This window comes from Falco punctatus, assembly GCF_963210335.1.
Source record: "Falco punctatus genome assembly, chromosome: 4".
Taxonomy (NCBI): Eukaryota; Metazoa; Chordata; class Aves; order Falconiformes; family Falconidae; genus Falco; species Falco punctatus.
In genome coordinates this window covers 34,508,604-34,529,645 of record NC_137583.1, presented here as the reverse complement: position 1 = coordinate 34,529,645, position 21,042 = coordinate 34,508,604, and the positions used below count along the sequence as shown (strand labels likewise).

The 21,042-nt window shown below is 51.4% G+C and overlaps 2 protein-coding genes across 3 annotated transcripts in view; both read right to left on the bottom strand.

Moving 5' to 3' along the window:
* The window catches only part of SYT17 (synaptotagmin 17), a 50,968-nt gene extending 35,813 nt beyond the window's left edge, over positions 1-15,155 (bottom strand). Inside the window, exon 1 of one of the 2 annotated variants that reach the window (XM_080386686.1) lies at positions 4,110-15,155. In XM_080386686.1, the coding sequence (XP_080242812.1) occupies positions 4,110-4,257 (148 nt within the window). In that variant the 5' untranslated portion in view covers positions 4,258-15,155. Of the gene's footprint in view, positions 1-2,613; positions 2,756-4,109 lie in introns of those variants that run through there. The other variant, XM_080386687.1, reaches the window with a different exon arrangement.
* An 89-nt stretch (positions 15,156-15,244) lies between these two features.
* Positions 15,245-20,650, bottom strand: ITPRIPL2 (ITPRIP like 2; the record flags this gene model as incomplete). The annotated part of the gene is made up of 1 exon (XM_080387014.1): positions 15,245-20,650. A coding segment is annotated over one exon (1,671 nt), but the record flags the coding sequence as incomplete, so codon positions are not given.
* Positions 20,651-21,042: the final 392 nt, after the last annotated feature.

The window sequence follows — 21,042 nt, the reverse complement described above, 5'->3', positions numbered from 1 at the left end:
CTGACAGCAAACTGTATCCAAATCTTCCAGTTAGATGCCAGAGTAGGAAAAAAAAGGGTTTCCTCCAGATCCAGCCCATATAAACGTAGTTTCAATGCCAACTCGTTAAAAGCAAGATTTCTAGGGAGGGGTACAGACACAGAATACCCTCCACCATGTACCCGTCACTTGAGCTAGCTGAGCACCTTCAGCTTCATCCTCAGATGTGACTTGGAGCATACAGAAAGTGTAAATTAAGCACTCATAGCTTGAGCCATGCACTCCAGCTCGAAAATCTGCGCTGCAGCCACTTCCCCAAAGTCACAGGGAAAATCTACAGCAAAGGAAGAAATCACTGCAAGCTGGTGTTTTATTCACAAAGTCACCCCTGGGACATTATACTTGACCCATTTCATTTATAACTGGAGACTTAGCAGCATTCCAGAAGCTTGGTGAAACGTCTTTCCTATCGCTTTCCCTTGATAACATCTAAGAGTTTCCCAACTGTCCTGGCTGTCTTTCTGTAGGGGGAATCCCTTAAAAAAACCAAACCAATACAAACCCACAAAACAAAAAAAACACACAAACACCCACCACCACTGCCTTCTCTACCCTTCCACATGTAGAAATGGAGCTCTATGCTTTATGGACATTTTTCATAAAGAAGCTGGGATGCAGAGGTTGCCTTCAGTTCCAAGAACTCTCCCATGGACCATGTTTCAGAACTAACCTCCCTTCGAAACTTCTCAGAAACCAGCGCCTGGTGACAAGGCCACCACTGGTCAGAAGCACAAAGTAAGAGACTGGAAATGATGTGACAAGACAGCAACGACCTGACACCCATGGACCATTCAAGAAAACTCTGAATGGTTTCAAGGGTTTTACAGTTCCTTACAAACGCAATGTTGCAGCTGCAGCACGGCAGCCAAAGCGACAGCGGTTCAGCAGAGCTGCCACAAGAATGTTTGAGGTGACAAACAAAGCAGCTGGACCCGTGCCACACGACGGAACGTCGCAGCACGTGCCGTAGGCTTGTGTCCAACAGCCCTCCTGGCCCCCACGGGCCACCTGAAACTGCATCTGTATGCCACCACCCCCCCCAGCACGCACAGCGCTCCCACAGGCACCCCAGCCAAGGCCGTGGGCACCCACAAGTCTCTGCCGGGACACGGGAGAGCGGAAATAAGAACTAAATATTATAGTACAGAAGAGGTAAACAAGTCACCGGCACCATATAGGATGTAAACGCAGGGGCCCGTGAAGGGAAGGCAAACACGACCAGCTGCGTCCATGGGCAGGGTCCGGGCTGGGAAAGGCAGAGGCTTAGAGAAGGATGTCCCAGGGACTGGGGGATCCCGGGGAGCAAAGCTGCCATGCCACGCTCAGCACCTCCAAGAGAGGGGCTCAGCACCGCCAGGAGAGGGGCTCAGCCCCCAGGGTCGGGCAGGCAGCATCGTGCCCTGCCATGTGTCCCAAGCTGGCCAAGCAGCCCAGCTGGGAGCCCCCAGGAAGGGCCACCCCGGTGTTCCCAGGTGCATCCCCCTTCACCAGGGCTGGGCGCGAGGCAGGGCTGCACCTTCACACCTTGCTGGGGGGCCAGTCCCCTACGTGTGACTGGGCCTGGGGGGGGGTCACCCACTCCACAAGTCGGCGCAGCCCCTGAGCACAGCTGGGTCAGCAGTGCAGCCACAACCACCCACCACGGCGGTGTCCCCAGGGATGCTGCAGCAGGGTGGGGTCCCCACTGGTGACAGACCGTGTTGTGCCCCCCCCGGGGAAGGCTCACGAGCCCCACCACAGCATAGGGACAGCATGGCCCCCAGCCACGCACCCACGGGTGGCCCCCAATCACCCCAACGCAATTATCACCACAGCGTGGGGGTAACGTGTGTGTATGTGTGTGTGTGTGTGTGCGCGCTACCTTCGTGTCCCCCGGGTTCCCCCGCCTCGCGCAGGGGGGTCCCGAGAGCGGCGCTGCCACGGGGGGGAAGGGGGCTGGGGGGCACGGCGGGGGGGGGGGGCACGGCGGAGGGGGGCACGGCGGCAGCCTGCGGAGCCAGGGGCGGGCAGCGGGGAGCTGCAGGGCCGCCGGGGGAACAGCTCGGGGGTCGAACGGGCCCAACGTTTAACTCAGCCTCACACCGCCGGGGGCTGGGGGGCCCGACCACTCACCACGCCGAAGACTGGGGCTCGCCGCAGCCCGGACCGCCCGTGCCCCCCACCCCGCCGGGCATCCCCCCGGCGCATCCCGGGCTGCCCGCGGGGTCCAGCGCCCCCCTCCCGCCAGAAGTCCCTGTGCGGGCTCGGGCCGGGCTCGCACGCGCCCGGGTACCCCGCTTCCCCCGGCAGAGGGGACAGGGGGCGCAGGGGTCCTCCCCGTCCCCCGCGGGGCCCCGCTCCGGCCCCGCCGCCCGGCGAACAGCAGGCTGCGAGCCCCGCTTCTGCCCCCCTCGCCGGGGGCCGCCCCGGGAACTCCTCCCCAGAAGTTACCCCGAAGTTGCGCACCCGCGCCGGGCAAGGAACACGGGGGGGCCCCGCCGCGGCACCGGCACCCGTGGGAGCATACGCCCCGGCCCCCCCGCCCAGGGACGCGGCTCGCCCCGGGGACCCGCAGCGCCGCCGCTCCGCACCCACCTGGATGTACGCCATCCTGCGCGGGGCGCCGCCCGCCGCGCCGCTCCGCCGCGCCGCAGTACGCCCCGCGGTGCGGCACCGCCCCGGGCCGGGCGGGGGGCGCGGCTGCAGCGCCCCGCGGGCGAGGAGCGGCCCCGCAGACCCCGCGGAGCCCCGCCGTTCCCCCCTCCCCCCACCCCCCCCCCGGGCCGGCAAAGCGAGCGCGGGGCTGGCGGAGGCTGCGGGCGGGCGGGCGCTCCTGGCCGGCCCTGCCCGCGGAGCCTCCGCGGGGCTGCAACAGGTCCGCTGCAGCGCGGGCGAACACTGACCTCCAGAGGGCCCGGCGCGGAAATTCAGGGCTGGAAACCCCTGCTGGCCCCGGGGGACACCGCCGGGGGGGGGCGGCCCCGCGGAGCCGCCGGCAGCGCGCAAGGGGCAGCGGCAGCCGGGACACGTAGGCGCGGAGCGGCAGCAGCCGGCAGGGCGCGGTGGCCAGGGCTTATGGAGCAGTTTGTGTAGCAGCGTTTTCCAACCGAGAGTTCGCGGTGTGAGGAGATGTTATAAACACGCCCGAGTTCCAGCCAGGGGGCAGTTCTTGAGGAGCTTGGACCAAAAAAGTTAAGACACAGACTCGCACCTTCCCACGCAACAGCACGGAGCTGGAACCAGGGGCCAGGGGCCAGCTTTTAACCCCCAGAGCCCATCCAGCACAGCCTTGCTTGGCTTCGCGTCCCGGTGCTGGCACACCAGGTCCTAGCCAGGGATGGGTGGGAATGTGGTCCAGCCACACGCAAATCCCACCCCGGGGGTGCTTGCACCCGGGGAACTCAAGTAGGAAAGCGCCTTTGGAGGTCAAACTCTTGGAAAGCGTGGGAAAAGTGGAGATTTGGGGCAGTTCCCCTTGAGCATCACCTTGGGACCACACAAATGAGAGGCTTCCCAAGGTGCTGCTGTAAGCCAAAGCTTCTGCCCTCACCTTGGAGCACGCCCTTCCGCTACACTTCTGGCTCCTTCCTGGCTCCTGGATTTACACTAAAGCCTGGACAGAAGCAGAGAGGCCAGAGGCAGCATCTCACAGCTCAGCCCAGCTGGATACTCAGCAGCTGCATGCTACATGGCACCACCCTCACTTACAAGCCCATTACATTTCAGTTTTACTGTGACAAATGGTAAGAAAACTGGAACCATAAAAACATCTCCTGCTCTGGAGAAAGTGGTATGTACAGTTCCAGACGTTGGTCAGCACAAAAACACTGGTCACTGCTGCTCCTTGTGGTGAGGAGGGAGCTGCTGGGGCAGGATGGCTTTGGAAATCTCTTGCATTGCTGATCTTGTTTAATGGCCCGTTTAAGTTCTCACCGAATTCCATGAAAAACTCCCGTTGACTTCCGTGGGAAGGGCCATACTCTGAATTCAAAAAATAAATTCTCTCTTTTTCCCCAGGGAAAGCAGCTACTGCTTTAGAAGAATAATCACCACAGTGGAGATAAGCAAGAAAAAAACCCTGTAGTACTTACTTGTTTCAGGCAGTTTTGAGCATATGATTAAACTGTGGTAGAAGTTGTTTGTCAATTTTTGCTCTGCTATTCTTTTTAATTCCACTTCTTTCCAAGTGCCCGTGTTTAAAATGTCAGCCTTTACTTCGAATATCGTTGCTCTTTTCATCTTGACTCACCACTGCCTTGATGCAGCTTGCAATAAGTGAACACATGGATATTTTTTTTTTTTCCATGTTGCAGCATAGTGGAGAGAGGTTTAAACTTTTCAGCCAGATTTTTTTGACTCCTTAAAGGCAGAATGCTGTGAGTCACAGAAACTATGGCATGCCTCACTATATAAACAGTATGTGCATGTTTTGTGCTTACTGTTTTTAAAACGTTTAGGGCAGAGAAAGATCAAATGCTGCATCAATTGTCACCAACATTTTTTTGGCTGGAGCATATAAGCATTATGAACCCAAAAAAGAGTAAAGGAAGCTTAATAGGGGGGTTCATGATTGATTTTTACATAGGAAAATGCCTCTTTCTTTCTTTCTTTTCCCCCACATGCTTTAGTAGCAGATGGTAGCACAAAGCCGTAAAATAAATGTGCTTCCCTTGCACACTCCTACATATACAGGCATTTAAGTGCCTTTTACACTGTTGCATGAAGCCTTTTAGATTACATTCTCCCAGCACTTATATTCACTAAGCAAACACAGCTCTAACCCAAAGAATATGATGGATTCGAAACAGCGGACAGGTGGTTATTGTAAAATCTAATTTCAAATCTGCATATGGCTGATGCTCTGATTAAGCTCTGCTTCTACAGCACTCAGAATAAACAGACCCATTTGACATGATGACAACATAACCTTTGGATGTCCTTTGCTGTGCACGCTCTGTGTCTGATAAGACACATTCCATACTTCCCACATGTAATGGCTGCAATGCAGATGGCGAGGCTTGCAAATGCAAAATTTCTATGCAGAAACCAAGGAAATTAACACTGCTTTTTCAGAATATGATTTTATGATAGTCTTCCATTCTTACCGCTGTTAACACACATTGCGAATAACATCAGCTACATCCAGAGCATGCGCTTGACTCGTTACAAGCAGCCCAGCAAGTGGCAAAATCTACCTCCAGCACAGCAAATCAGTTCAGCAGCTCCTCAGACAGATCAGAACCAGGGCTGCTGCTATTCAAAATGCCACGCCTGCATGTGTTTTCCAAACCCTGGTCAAAGACCTTCAGCTTCTTCATGCCTTAAAGTTAAGAGAGAAGAGCATCACTCTGAAAAAGTGGAGAAATAAAGGAAAGGAAAGGAATCTGATGGCTATTTCAAAGGATTTTCATTTGGATCTTCCTAAAGCAATCGGCAGTGCTTTTTGCTGCAAGGGGCAAAGCAAGAAAATTGGCAGTGCAAGATGAGATGTCTTACTCTGCTGCTCATATGCCAAATCCTTATCATCATCACTTGGGCCCGCTGGAATAGCCGGCCACCACTGCCTAAAAATAGGCTTCTTATCTCCAGATGTTTTTATAAATGGCAAGCCATCGTGGCCAGTTCTTCCCCACTGCCATTGGCAACCTGTAAAGGTCCAGCTTCTCTCATCATTACAGGATTAGCTTCGTTCGCCCACAGCACCAGCCATCCAAAAAAGGCACCTTTGATTCCCCCTCCCAGAGCCACCTCTAGCAACACGTTTGTCCTCTTGTGGGTTTCACGGTAACGCAGTTTCCCTCTGTGGCTTTTCAGGCCTTTTCCTGCCTTGGGTTTGCACCCTGAAGAGGCGAGTCCATGAGGGTTTTAGTCAAGAAGTTCTGGGCACTCGGGACAGACAAAGTGCCAGTGGGCACTGACACAGCGACCCCGAGCAGTGGAGCAGCACAAGGTGGGGCGAGCTGGGTAAGCACCTCCTGCCTGGGAGCGCAAGCCAGGCTCTGAGAAGCACGTCTACCCCAGCTGCCGAAGCTGGGAGCAGCAAACGCTGCTCACCTGCCTCTACCCCTGGCTGCATCCCCACAGACATGACGTGCCGTGCGGGTGAGAGGGGTTGTTGCTCTGGGGCAAGCAAGGCTGGCCCCACACCTCACGGTCTTTTGGCAGCAAGGATTAGCTTCGACTTTGCTGTCAGAACCTGCATTTATTCTAGCTCTAGGACTAGTCCCGTGGGGTCTGCGTCATGCTCTGTTACAAGTGCCGAAAATGCCTGAAGTGACGAAGGTGCAAGCAAAACCCCACCAGCCACTGCCCAAGCTCGTGTGCTGATCCCTTCAGTCCCTTCTCCCAAAATCTCACATACCAGCGTGCCCAGACAGCTTTGTTTGGAGTAGGGAAAGGTTATCCCCTTCTCCCAGATCATTCCTGGTGCGCTCCACGGTTCAACCAGCAGCCTGGGCCCCCAGTGCCTTGGCCCCAAGCTCCTGAGGCAATGCCTTGAGGCATGCGAGGGTCACGAGCAGCAGGTCTTGTGCCAGCAGTGATGCAGTTTCCAGCAGGAACTGGGCTGACATCAGCGTGACAGACAGAGACTCCAGCTAGTGACAGAAGGAGAAGGTGCTACAACCCATTTCCATGACTCATCCAGTCCCAATTGCCTCTAAATTAGCCCATCACCTCCACGGACACCTGTGAATCTGCCTGATGTGAAGCCAAGGTACCATTTCCCAGGCTTCTGCACTTTCATTAGCCAACTGTTCTTTAGATTTCATGGTGTTCCCCTCCTCCTCCTCTGCCATTTCCCTACGCTCTTAGTGCTTTCTGGTTTGGCATCACCTACCCCAGGACCTCCCTCTTGTCACACCTCCTGCAGCCAACCCATGCCCGTAGCCAGGAGGAAACCACCGGCACTCCCCTGCCTTGTCGCTGTGCCCTGGAAATCACTCCTCTGCTTCACTTCAGGAACGGCCTTTGCTGATGCTGCATCTTCTGCAGCGCATCTGGGTTATTAACCAGCCACCTGGCAGCTCCCTAATTGGCAATATCAGTAAAAGCACATTTTTCTCTTTTCTTAAGTCTCCAGATAAAGTGGCTAAATTTGATCTAAAATCCTCAGATCCTCATTGCCTCATATAATTTATAATGGCCTTGCTTCTGCCGTAAAAATTACAGCTACTCTCTTGCATTCACACACTTTCTACTTCATCTTTAACATACATTCTGGCAGGGAACTGAATGACGCAGCATAATCTACCAAAGCTATTCCTATAGTAAACAGAGATTAAAAACCACAGCCAAAGGGCACGCAGCCTCCGAGGAAGGAGGCACCGTGTATTATTGTGTCAAGCGCTCAAATGCAAGTTCCTGCTCAAAGGAAACCCGTCCCTGGAGGGAGCCGGCACCGCCCCGTTGAGTCGTGCTCCATTCCATTCCAACACACCGACCGCATCTGTGCATCGCTCCCGTCGGAGCAGAGCCCTCGGCAGCTTCACACGGTGCCCCTGTGTGTAAGCCCGGTCTCACCAGCTGACAGCGTTGGAGGCGAGCGGTGACTGCTGGGTCACGTGTGTAAATATGAATTTGAGGTCATGTTCTTTTGACGACCTCATTTTGCAATAAAGACAGGACCTCTGTGGCCTGTGACTCCCTGGTTTGCACGGTCCCCCCGACTCAGTGCAATTTCAGCAGCGGGAGAGTCCCCTGGAGAAGGCACAGTGCTGCCAGGATTCTTCTGCTTTGGAACTCACTCCCTGCATCAAGGCCAAAAAAAGCTTGGATACAGAACACTTTGGGTCATGCTAAAAAGCCCAGAGTATTTTCAGACTTCCGAGGAAACATTTATATTTATAAATACCCTGTATTTATAGAGAAGTTCAGGTTTTCAGTTGCTTTTGTAATTCATTTTGGTTTTGACTGGTTTATTCAAGCTGTAGGGCTGAGGAGTTAGCTGCTAGATTTCTTTTCCAGGCTCACGTTTCTAACTGTTTGCAGACATAGCACAGAGCTATTTTTGTAATATAAATCGTTACAGAGAGAATATCTCACAATTCCCACTGAAGCAAATTCCTAAGGAAGTGAGGTCTATTTTTAAAGAAAATTTCTACTTAATATTTGTTTTAATCTAATGGCTGAGAAATGAGAAACATCAGCCTTCCTGAAGCCGAAAGGTAGTATCCCCATTCCTCGGGAAGACAGATTCAGCAGAATGAGAGTCCTTCCTACCAAGAGGAGCTGGACGGGAGCTGCAGACGTGGCTTCCCAAGCCCCAGGGATTGCAGCATGTCCCCAGTGAGGGGGGCTGAGCAAACAGGGCACAGAACCCAGGTCTCCAAAGTAACACGACTTCAGACATAAAGATACTCAAAATACTTCCAGTGCACACCTTAAAACATAAGATGGTATCTTCTAAAAAGGTCGGCGTGTGGGATTTTATCGAACAAGGCAAACTGAGTCTCACACTCACTCAAGGTCATGACTTTCGGACTCAAGGATAAAATTGTAAGATAAATGCTAAGAGCTTTGGTTGTGTTACAAACTCTCAGATGACTTACTTTACAGGAACACTCTCATCCCCTGGAAGTTGTTTGAATAACTGTGCTATGACTCTTCCCATTTGATTCATACTAATTTAATAAGTCACAGTTTAAAATATTACCTTCCTATTCATGTGAACATTAAGAACTGTATCAAACCTAGAAAGAGGACAGGAGGAATCGGCATTTACGGTTTTCTCCTTTCCAGCAGTGGCCTAAAGATGTAAGTTAGCACAGAAACAGATGTGGTCAGGCACACTTTCTTCAACTAAATCAGCGAGGCTCTCCAACTGAGCCCCTGGGCTGTGCAGCTGTAAAATGTAACAAAAGTTATCCAAAACCAGCTAAATATGGCTGGTAGAGAAAAGCTTTTAAATTGTGAAACAAATGACCAAAACAGAAAAATAGAGATTGCTTGAAGCTTTGGGGGAAAAAACCCACAGTACGAACAGCAATAAAATGCACTTCTGAGCTGTGAAGGAAAGATACAGGAACAAGTTCAGGACCATTCAGCCGCAAATACCAAATCATCATTGCTGAAACATGCCCATCTCGACTTCAGAATTCAACAGGTTCAAAAGGGCAGGACTATTTTTATTGCAAAAGGCTCATTTCCAACCGTCCCCTCGCAGCAGCAGAGACCGTTACATCTGGCTTTCCCATCTCATTAAGCAGATGTGCAAAATACTGTACCACACAGTAGAGCTAAACTTGGTGGGTTAAAGGGGTAATTTGCATTCTAAAGCACTGCAGTACTGCAGCTGAGAAATAAATGGAATTACTGAACATTTCTGCCTCATAGGGACCTCAGTTTCACCCATCTGTTTCTGTTGTTCGGTTCTTTTTCCCTCCTCCACATTCCTATGTGTTTACCCTGTGGTGTTTTCACTAGGATGAAGCTCCGGGGAAGCGGGAGGCTGCAAATCCAGCTAAACGCAACCCATTTACATGAATCCAGTCCTTTCCAAATTAAAATCTCCTTCTAACAAGGAATCTCTTTCTGGACACTAATGGAAACCAAGATCACTACACACAGCAACACACACTGTGCTCTCTGCCGTGCAGATTCCGACCTGCACTTGGAAGGCAAACCTGTCTTCATCACAGACCGAACCATCCTCACATGCAAAAGTCTGCTCAAATCCAGGTGATAAAATCCATCCTGGCCACTGGGCATTCCCCTGGACGTCTGACTGAAGAAACTTGTTCTTACAGGTTAGACAGTAACACGTTTGATCTTGGGTTTGCTCCCTGTATTACACAGGTAGCACCAGCACGTCGTGCTCCTGCCCCCATATTGTGCTCAGTAACTTGCAGGTGATGAAGTGATGCTGTCAGGAGAGATGTCTCTGTTCCCGAGCCGTGTCCTGGTGTGGGTCCAGCCCTACCTGCCACCTTGTCCCACTGGGCCAATAGCTCAACCCGTATCACTGCCATCACGGGTGACAAAATGCATGTCTACCTCAGCAAAGCAGCTTATAGGAGTCAAGGACGGCGTTAGCCCTTTCCCAGAGGAGGAAGCTTACTTCTCCTCCTCCCTGGAACATCCCTTTTACGGCCTTGAACCAGGGACCTCATTAGCAATGCAAATAAGTTTCCATGCAGAAAAGGGAAAAAAGTCAATCTGATCTCATCCTGGCTTCCTTCAGCCCTGGAAGAAGCAGAGCGGCTGTGGCCAGCGTGCGATGGCCATCTTGTCCCCATTCCACCAGGATGCCATTAAAAGGTTATGAAAATACTGTGCAGGAGGGAAAAGGGAGTTAATCCGTTTGCTCCCTGTGCTGCAAGGACCTGCCTCCTTCACAAGCCTGGACCCATCGCAGAGGGGGAAAATGTGCTGAAAGCAAACCCTGCTTGCTCTCAAGGGGCAAAGATGTGCTGGAGCAGCCAGGCCAGCATATCCCAGTATGCGCAGGCTCTTGTGTTCAGTCAGAGCAGCGCATTATCCACCCAAAATTAACTTTCTGCTCTGCAACTCACAAGTTTCCAGGGTAGCTGTGTTTGCTAACCACCCAGAGCAAGAATTTTTATTCAAATAAAATACCTGCCCACTTCACATGCCACTACTCCAATGGCAGTCAGGCAAACAGATACTCAAACTGTTGCACTGCCAGGGCCCTTTGATACGAAAGTCTTATTAGAAAGGTCTTTATTGGCCAAAGAGATGAATTTCACCACTGAAACAGCCATTTTTCAGGTAGACATTGTTCCCCTCCAGCTGCCAGGGGTGGGTGAACAGTGCTTTCACCAGCCAGCATCCCAGGAGGCAGAAAGCAGCGCTCACATCACACCTTCTACCGCAAAGCTACAGGCCCTGAAAGCTCTGGCTGAAGCTGGTGCAAACCGCAGAGTAGCCCTCAGAAAAGCTGCCATGTTTTCCACTGATGACCATCCAGTCAGTCGCCATCTCCCAGGTGATGATGCCCCTGCGCCTCCTTGCAGCATAGCTGCTGCGCTCCCCACTTTCCCCTCTCTCCCACCACCTCCCCTCCAGCTCATCTATGTGGATGTTTCTGTTGTCGCTCTAAGTTGGATACTAATTTCATCCCACAGCATCTCATTATAATTACCTCTTAATTGCCACTTAACACAGGGATCGTTTTAGAAGACCATAATGATTCTTCCTTGAGGAATTATTTGAGTGTTGAAAGCTCATTATGTGCCCCTATAAACGTTTTGGGTAATGAGAATGACTTCAAAAGGCAAATTTAAAACACCGCCGCTCACACAAGCTCCGCACACATTTGTATGGTCTCTTGGAGCACTAGTAGCATTTCCAAGGAGCAAACCACCGAGGTCAGTGTGTTTTGCTACCAGCCTCCCTCCCTCGGCACCCACCATGCCTTTCTACTGAAGGTGGGAACACTTTAGGGAGCACCTGTAAATTGCGAGGGGTAAATGCCATGGCAAAGCTGCACTGCTGGAATTGGTGCACTCAGCCAGGTGCAGGACATCACAAAGACTCTGCACTTCAAGGTAGACAGCCACTCAAGGAGCCAAGACAGAAGCAGGCTGTTAGAAGAAACACATCCTTAGGCACACACAAAGCTTTGGCCAAGACTTGCTTTGTTCCTGAACAAGTTAGACTGCTGTGAGATTTGAAAACGGACAATTTTGCAAATTCCTACCAAGGTCTCCTGCGTTCTCGGAGCAGAAGTTCCAGCTGAGTGCCAGTCCACTTTACGTAGCCATCCGTCTGCCAGGGCAGCAGTGAGGAGGGAGACAGGAGCGATGCTCTCTCACCAGGTAATGCCTCATACACACCATGCCTCTGAAACCTGCCATCCTGCCCACAGGCAGTGCAATGCCTGTTTGCAGTCTTTGGGAAAACACCACACTGAAGTAAAAGTGGAGAAATACTTTTATTGGTTTGTCAGAGTCTACTGCTGCTCTTCTCTTCCACTCTTCCCCCCTCTTTTTTTTTTTTTGTAAATATTCAGGAGATGTCATTAGTTTTGGTAGGGCCTGAATGGCTGCTGAGCACAAGTAGCTTTTGGGAAAACAGAGGATCTGTACAGAAATACTTTTTTTTTTTTTTTTTTTGGAGAAGTGCCCATGATTCACAATCCTTATGACTAGCAAGTTTCCCCTTTTTGAAACTCACTTAAGCCAGCCTCCAGGGTGTATGACAAAGGGAGATGCTCAGAAGGCACGTGAATACCCCCCTACAACCACTTCTTTGGCAGCAGCCCCTCCACCAGCAGGCAGACCCGGAGCAGAGACCTGCATGGAATACCAGCTCGAGGAAGACCCTGAACAACACCTCCCCGCAAAAGCCAAGGCTGCACAACCTATTTAAAATGAAGTCAAAGTCTGTAACATGCCTGATAATTTGGCAATATCTGTATGCCTAAACGTGGTCCTAGGAGGAGAACTTCCAAGAAGCAGTAAGGGTATATTCCTAAATCCATTGCACAGCATAGAGAAGTCTTTTGCAACACAAATAGAGGAATGACTCATTTCCTCTGTAGCTGCTGCTCCGGCACTCACTTGCACAGGCAGCGGAGCGGCTCCCAGTGCCATGCCAGCAGGAATTGGGAAACTCAGGAGCAGTTTCCAGCGTGCATAAACCTAACTGAATTTTGACCAGGACTTGCCTTTAAAACCAGCGATCCCAGATAGCACAGGAGACAGATTTGCACACTGTTTCCCAAACACTCCCTCCCTCGATGGGAGTATTGTATTTCAGAATTTTAATTTTGCACAGCCTAAAACACTGGAAGAACGAGCCAAGAGCTGCCCTCCCCCTTGCCCTCCCCTGACGCATCGCTAGTGAGCACACTGATTTGCCAGTGAACTCAGCTCCAAGTTTCTCTTCTCCCCTATCTGAAACTGGAAAGGAACAGACCGAAATAGCCGTGGAGAAGTGGGCTATCTTGTTGGATTTTGCTACTGTTCTCCCTGTTTCTACAGCTAGCAGGTTTCTATCAGTACAGTGAGACTCTTCAAAGCAAGTTTTCCACTCTCTCCATTAAAGGTCCATCATAAGGGTATTTTTTTCCTCTTTGATAGCCAGTAACCTTCACAGTATAATCCCCGTCACTCCTGGCTTCTTGATTCCTTACCTCCCCTTTTTTTTCCCCCCACCCAGATTACCGTATGGACTCTGTGGCATGGATAGAAGCCAATAGAGGATCACAAGTATCATGCAAACACTAGCAAACCATTACTACATCCAGTCCAGCCCAGAGAACTGAGTATTCTCTATGCAGCTTTGGTCCTGGTTTTGACAGGGGGGAGGGAAATTCCCAGGGGTCCCAGAAATGCAGCCTGTAACTTGAGTACACAGAAATTTTCTGAGTCTCTGGATCAGCATTGCTATCTTTTAAGAGTTAAAAAATAAGGCTTCCTTAACACAGAAGACTGGTACATGACGACATTTGATGCATACGTGTTTATAACAAGCTTTAAGAGCTTTTTGTGTAAATTGTTACTTAAACCCTAACAGACTGTCACACAGATACAGAACACAACATGATCTATAGCTCTGTTGCTAATCGGGTGCCACAGTGCTTTGAGTCTCTCATAAAGCAGTTGCAAATATGCCACTTTTTGGCTATATATTTAAAATAGGACACACAAGGCAGGCACACACAAGAGCACAGGTAGTCTCTTCATTAGGCATACCGTATGTTTGAGAAACCCACAGTGGTAATATAAAGTACAGGCAGATCTATCTACAGTCAGCCCTCCATATCCTGCTTATTTTAGGGTTGTGAGCTACTCAGACCCCTCAAGCAAGCAGAGCGCTGTGCTCTGAAGCACCAGCAAGCACTGAAGGCAAATTCACATGCTTAAAGGGATGCAGCTCTTTGCCACTACGTCGACCGTCAACTTCCCAGTGCTATCGGCCCAACAAAAGTGGGGCTGGCTGCTTTTCTGCCAGCTACTCTAATTAATTATCATCGGTCAGAATGTCACTTACCTCAGGGAAGACTCACCAGGCAGACATTTAAGGAGGAGCCTTGGGAAAGTGGGATGCACAAATATGAGTCCCTTTCCCCTCCAGGCAGCTTTAATTCGCAGTAGCCAAACATAATCGGCAATTCACTACTGACCTTGGCTGCGTTACAAGGGAGGTACTTGCACAGGGATGGAAAGATTTTAAACAATTTATCTAATGAGTTGGATGCAAACAGGCTTTTCTTTAAACACCAAGCATGCAAGTCCTTAGGCCAGTTAATTTGTTGTTAACAGATTTATCGTGAAAGGAAAGTCCTGTTTCTTTAATGTTTTTCTGCTGAAGAGAAACTCAGGCTTCAAACAGAAAAGTATTTCAGAGCAAGGAATTAATAGACCAGAGGATGGTTACTGCTTCTAAGGAAACCATTAATAAGAGATAACGTTATTAAAGAGGTAAAGATCTAAATACACTTCCTCCACACTGACCTGGGTTGTTGACACTGAAGGAATGACATTTTTCCAGTCTTTGCCAGCGAGAAGCCCGTTAGCCAGCTGGGCCGCCTCTGCACTGTACCGACTGCTGCCCCTTACAGAAGCTACTCCCTGCAAGGTAAGAGGCAGGCACACAAAGATCTGGAGATAGTTATTTTCAGCCTAGCTTTGATTTAATGGTTAAAAAGCTAGGGGTCTTGCTGCTATTTCTTTCTTTTAATAGGGAACATCAGTACACTAGTGTATAGTTCTGGCATCTTACCAAAGACTAATAAAGGACAGGTAACTTGCTGGCCCATCCACAAAACTCCTGCTGAGTCCTGGCTTCAGCAGGACTTTTTCCATATTTAATAAAGCGTGACCTACACTGTTTTGAATGGAGACGCGTCTGTACATGCCACACTGAAAAGCTCACACGGATACTGTGAAATGAAGACAAAAGTCCCAGCTCTTCATTAAGCACCAGAAAAAGCAGATTTTATGCGGCGACCTGAAACTGGAGCCAGGGAAATAAGAACTGAGTTCTTAACCTCCGAGCAAGACAGCCACAAACCCCCCAACATGCTTCATTTCAAAAGTCAGCAACACCACAGACTGTGCCAGCCATGCTCTAGTCTCTCTCCTGGCTTTCCTCCCGTATCCCTCTGTACAACTCCCAAGGCGTGGACTTCCTGCTTTCCCATGGTTTTGCCACTTTAGTAGTCTCCTCCTAAAGAGCACATAAACCTGCTGATCAGTTTTGTGGCTGCAGGCAGCTTTTACTGAAAAAAAGATAAGGAATTTAAATCTTGAGGCACAGATGCTTTAAAACAGCTGTTTATTACTACAGTGAAATATTAAAACAAAACCACCAACTTTTTATGGAAACAATAAAAGTGCAAATGTATTTTGATATTAAATAGGAAATGAATGTATAAACGTTTCACTAAAATGGGCTGACACTTTGAGCCGATAAACACTTTTTTTTTTTTATTAAAACAATAGCAGCTGAACTTTAGTTTAATCTTTGGTCTGATTATTAACCAGCAAAAAATAGTTGTACCAAGAATGTCCATTGCAAACAGACACTTAAAATTTACATTACTCTGCAGAGATTCAAAATCAAGAGGAATGTTTTCAAGATACTTGGTCAGATAAGAAATAATGACGTCTTTGAGAAATACACAGCATTTTTCAGTACAAAATTGTCACATATAAGCATGTTGGTACTGTAAATAAACAACTTGATTCTCTTGCAGGTGTGACTCCTCTTCCCAACCAGTGTTCAGTAAAAACAACTTCATTTGCAAAGAGTCTTTGAGAAATTAGGTTGCAGATAAAGAGAACTATGATGGTGTTATTTAGCATACTCTTTCTTCTGTTTGTGTTTCAGTATACACACACAGAGGCAACCATGCTGCATCTATGATACCTTAGCTACAACCCTAACAAATACATATTCATAACCTTGTTCTGTGTACAGTATCCACAGCTTGGGAAGAAGGTAAAAGGCCCACGGGATTACTTAGGTAGGTCAAGTTCTCTGTACACCTCCTTGCAGATTAAGCCCTATAATAGCTCCAGCACACTTCAAGTACCAGTGCTGTCACGTTTGCTGTGGAATAAGATGAATACCATAACAGAACTCAACTTTTACCAGCTCCTTTTGTCAATAGTATTCCTGAATGCATGCTTTATAACAGATAAAGAAAATATACTTAACATCTCAGTTGTACAACGAAGCCACAGTTAGTCCAAGAGATTTTCTCAGACCTCCCACCAACTGCATGCACATTGCCTCATGGGCAGAAAGCCCCCCTCTCCTCAAGAAAGCTTGCCCAAGCCTATGGTTAAAGCACATGTGTGTATTTTCTCCCATCACCAGCCATCATGAACTCAGAAATGCCTTGCTGAGCAAAAACTCACACTGAAGCTCTGCCCAAATGACTAACAAACTGAGGCTTTGCCTCACTGTTCAGCCCTGATGCATTCAACCACTTTGGATATACTGGCAAAGCAAAACCCACTTAAATCTCTCTTCCCTACCCTCCAATCCACCTTGCTTTCAACAGCTCTCCTCCAATTTTACCCCCATGTCTTTTGGCTTGTTTGCAGTGCATCTTCACTGAGAGTTTACCATCATTCTCACTCACCCCTCAGCCCAACCTTTGTTTTCTAAACTATTTATATTCTCCATCATCTCTCCTTGTCATCCATTTTGTCTTTTCCTGACAGTACCACATTTAAGTGAGAAAGTCCTTAAAAAGTCCATTACAGATGTCCATGTATTGCAGCAATACTAAATATACACCGAATGTGCATCCCTTTTCAGATACAAGATCACTTTTCAGAGACAGGGATGCGGTGAAGTAAACAAACTGACAGCTGACTGAAGTGGTTACGATGCCAGAATTAACAGCTAAAGGATTTTTAGGTCATAAGTTCAGGCAGCCACAATACCCTGGGCCGGTCACCTGCTCTTTCTTTGGGCAAAAGATTCAATGGCACCAACTGCAGAACTGCATCTTACTGCAAACACCAAGTAACATGAGTCTGCAAAACCAGTATGTATCATGGTCTACTACCAAAAAACCCCACCCCAAATCACCAAGGTAGCTCGCTTAGCCTTAAATACCATGTGCAAAGAACATTTGATCGATACTACCTATAAATACACTATTTATATTTGTAGAAAGAAGCACAGCGCTTCATCTATAAAAATAACCCAACTTGCGGGTGTGACCTAGGCTATAATTACCTGAAAATAAAACTGCAAGAGCAGTTGAAAAAATAGAAGTAGGCAAACATCTGCCTAAGGAGTGTTTCCATTTAGAAAAATAGATTTTTATAAAGCTTCATAGATTTCGCAAATGTTTGTTTTGTGCTCTGATGCCTAGTACTCTGAATAAAGCACACAGGTATCTCTATGTACGTCAGGGAGAGGAGGAGTACATTAGCAACTTCAAGTTATCCTAAGGCTTACCAGAAGTTACAGTTGGTCATTTTTAATTCATTTCAGACTGCTCACCTAGGACACAGTACAGTGGCTAATAAGGCACACACTCAGCTTCCTCAGCGCCAGCAATTCAGCAACGCATTTTGGGTCCTAGTAGGTCAAACACTTGAGCAGGAGACCCAATAACGCAAGGATTTGAAATTCTGAATTTGCTGGCACCCTGGGACACACATCAGGTTCCCCTACACCAGGTACCTGCATTGGGACCTAAGGACACTTGAAGAGCTGGATGCGTTGCAACTTGCCAGGTTATTCCAGCAACTGGGACAAAACCAGGCAAGAAGTAGAAATTATCTGGCTGATGAATCCATACTGTAAGACTGCCACTGTACCATGAATCCGTGCTAAATAATTTTGAAGTACCTTGAAATGTTCCACTTCCTCCTCTCCCCACGATAAGATAACGATTTGCTATAGCACAGCACTAGAAAATCTCATCAGGTTATTTGGTCAAAACACTGCCACGATCAGACAACTGGTTAGGTAGTCATCCAAAACCCCATTGAACTCCTACCAGAGAGCAAGAGGGTGCAGCAGTCAGCTTACAGCACTGAGAACTGAACTGGCTTCAGGTTTGTTCAAAAAATAATACAGAACTTCTTAGTTTTGTTGTTGGTCCTTGAGGTAAAGCAAGTTCTAAGCAAATAGTACTTGGAGACGGAAAAAAATAAGTCAACAAGAACCCGCAAACAAAACTCAAAGTATTTCCTTAAAAAACTTTTCCTTGGGATGATTTAAACATCTTTCATTTTAATAAAATACTAATGCCTCCTCCGTAGCAATATTTAGTGCAGCCAATTATCCTAAAAAGAAGGTCTTTGTGAAAATAAAGTGCTATTTGTTTCCTTTTATCTGTATTTCAAACCTTCAGTATAACCTTAACTTGAACACAGAATCGTGCAATTAAGATTCTTCATATTGTTATTGGAGAGGCTTTGCCTTTTCCCTCAAGCTTACATTAACATACACGTATTTCTATTCAGCACAATGTATTTGATTACACAGGAAATTTAAAGAACATCATTGAGCATTTCAAACTGTGATCCACACCCATGCTCTAGCGCTCTTCACATTTTAAGAGCGTCTTGGTACGTTGCGGGGGTGTGGGGTGTGGGGGTGTTGAACTTAAAAGGATTTTTAAATCACAAACTGATTTTGTATCATAAAAAGCAAACCTCAGAAAAAGGTCAATTTGGCCACTAAGACAACACATTAACGTGGATTTCCAGAGATGTCAGTTTGAGCCTGTTGAAGTTAGGTTTGCAAACAGTCGGCTGAACGTAATGCTTCTCAACTAAGGCACGTGCCCAGAAATTTCACAATTTTCCCATGAACATCCAATGAGATTAAAATAATAAAAAAAACCAACAAGAATCAGGATTTTGTTCAGTTTTCTCTGGCCAGGGACAAAACCACACAACTGTATTTAAATGGGTCCCACCTTCCTCAGGCAGACGCGGGCTGTCGATGGCCCAGCGGGCTGGGAGCGCAGGATGCCCGGCAGGGTCTGCGGACCACGCTGGCTCACCCGCCCGGCGGCTCACTCTGCTGCAGGCTCCTGCCTGGCCTCGGCGACGTGCCGGCACGGGGTGGGCACGGGTCGCAAGTACCGGGGGCTGCTGTACATCCTGATGATGTGCGGGGCCTGGATCCAGGTGTTGATCAGCTGGAAGGCAGCCAGGTCCAGCGTGGGTCCGTCGAAGGCAGCCAGCAAGTTCACGGGGGCGGCTTCCTTGAGGAACCTGGGCAGCGGCACGGCCTCGGGGAGGCCGGTGTTGCCCAGGAAGAAATGCATCAGCACCTGCTTGCGCAGGCAGTCCCTGAGGTACAGCACCAGGTCCTCCAGCCGCTCCACCAGGAACCGCTCATCCCAGGCCTCCAAGGGCCCCTGCAGCAGCAGAGAGAAGAGGGCTGTCTTCAGCACATAGGAGGAGAGCACCCGGCCCCACTGGGAGCAGAAGGGCTCCTCCAGGCCCTGCCCGCGGAGGTCCCGCAGGCCCTTGAGGATCTGCAGGCACTTGAGGTGGCAGGAGGTGGCCGGGGCCTGCTCCTTCAGCCAGCTCAGCAGCCGCTGCTCCTGCCGCGAGGTGTTGAGGCCCCAGAGGGCCTCCGTGGCCTGCGGGCCCTGGGGCGGCAGGGCGGTGAGGTAGAGCGCGTCGCCCAGGGGGATGGCGGGGATGAGGCGCACGGCCATGGAGATGTGGCAGCAGACGTAGTCGGAGCAGGGCACGATGTGCAGCGTGGGCGGCCGCCCGGGGCAGGCCGAGAGGCTGATGCGGCAGCGGTCCTGCAGGCGGTACCGCACCGCACCCAGGCAGCGCTGCAGGTGGCCCTGGAACCAGCGCAGCACCAGCCCCGCGGAGAGGTGGCTGCGGCCCTGCAGCTCCACGCAGAAGCCCTCGGCGAGGGGCTGCTGGCGGCGCGGCCGGCCCGCCCGTGCCCGCAGCCCGCAGACGAAGGCGCCGCAGGGGCCGGCGCGGCGCGGCTGGGGCTCCAGGTGGGGCGGCAGCCGCAGCGGCACCAGCACGTCGAAGCAGTCGGGGCTGCGCACCTTGTGCTGCTCGTAGGCGCTGCCGACGCGCACGAAGTCCCCGCGCAGGCTGAGGGCCAGCGGGCCGGGCTGCAGCCCCTGCGCCTTGGCGGCGCGCACCAGCTCGGCCACGACGCGCCCGACGTGCGCCTTGCTGTGGCCCAGCACGTGGGGCGACAGCCGCAGCTGCCGCGCGTAGAAGCTCTCCAAGGCGCCGCGCCGCGCCCCCGCCGCCCGGGCCCCGCCGGGCCTGGCTCCGCCGCCCGCCGCGCCGCAGCAGCGGGCCAGCAGGCAGCCCAGCAGCAGCAGCGCCGAGCCCTTCAGCAGCGGGACCGAGCCGGCCTCCGCCGCGCCCTCCCCGGCCGCGCCGCCTCGCAGGGCCTGGTAGAGGCAGAGGAGCGCGGTGCAGAGCGCTGCCGCCAGCGGCCACGCCACCCGCGCGTCGAGCGCGTAGACGGGCACGGCGCGGCGGGGGCTCGGGCCGCGGGGGTCGCCGCCGCCCGGCCCCGCGGGAGGGGAGCGCCCGCCCCCGCCGCCACCGCCCCCCCCGCCCTCCTCCGCCCCGGCCGCCCCCAGCGCGGGCCGCGCCGCCGTCCCCCGCCCCGCTGGCCGCGCGCGCCCGCCTGCCGCCTGCCTGCGCCGCTCCGCCGCGAGCCGTCCCCTTCCGAGGGAAGCGGCGCCGCGTCAGCCGCCCCGTGAGCTCAGAGGAAATGCCGCAGGCGGCGGGCCCTGCCGCGGCCTGAGGGGCCGGGGGCGTTGTCCGCCCGGGGGCCGCCCGCCCGGCTCGGGGCCGCCCGCGGGGCGGGGAGCGGCGCCGCCCGGCCCCGCCCCTGCTCCAGCTCCCGGCCCCGGCCCCGCCCCTGCCCTGCCCCTGCCCCTGGCCCTGCCCTGCCCCTGGCCCTGGCCCTGGCCCTGGCCCCGCCCCTTCCCTGCCCCTGCCCCTGGCCCTGCCCTGCCCTGCCCCTGCCCCTGGCCCTGCCCTGCCCCTGGCCCTGCTCCCGCCCCTGCCCCTGCCCCTGCCCCTGCCCCTGGCCCTGGCCCTGCCCCTGCCCCTGGCCCTGCCCCTGCCCCTG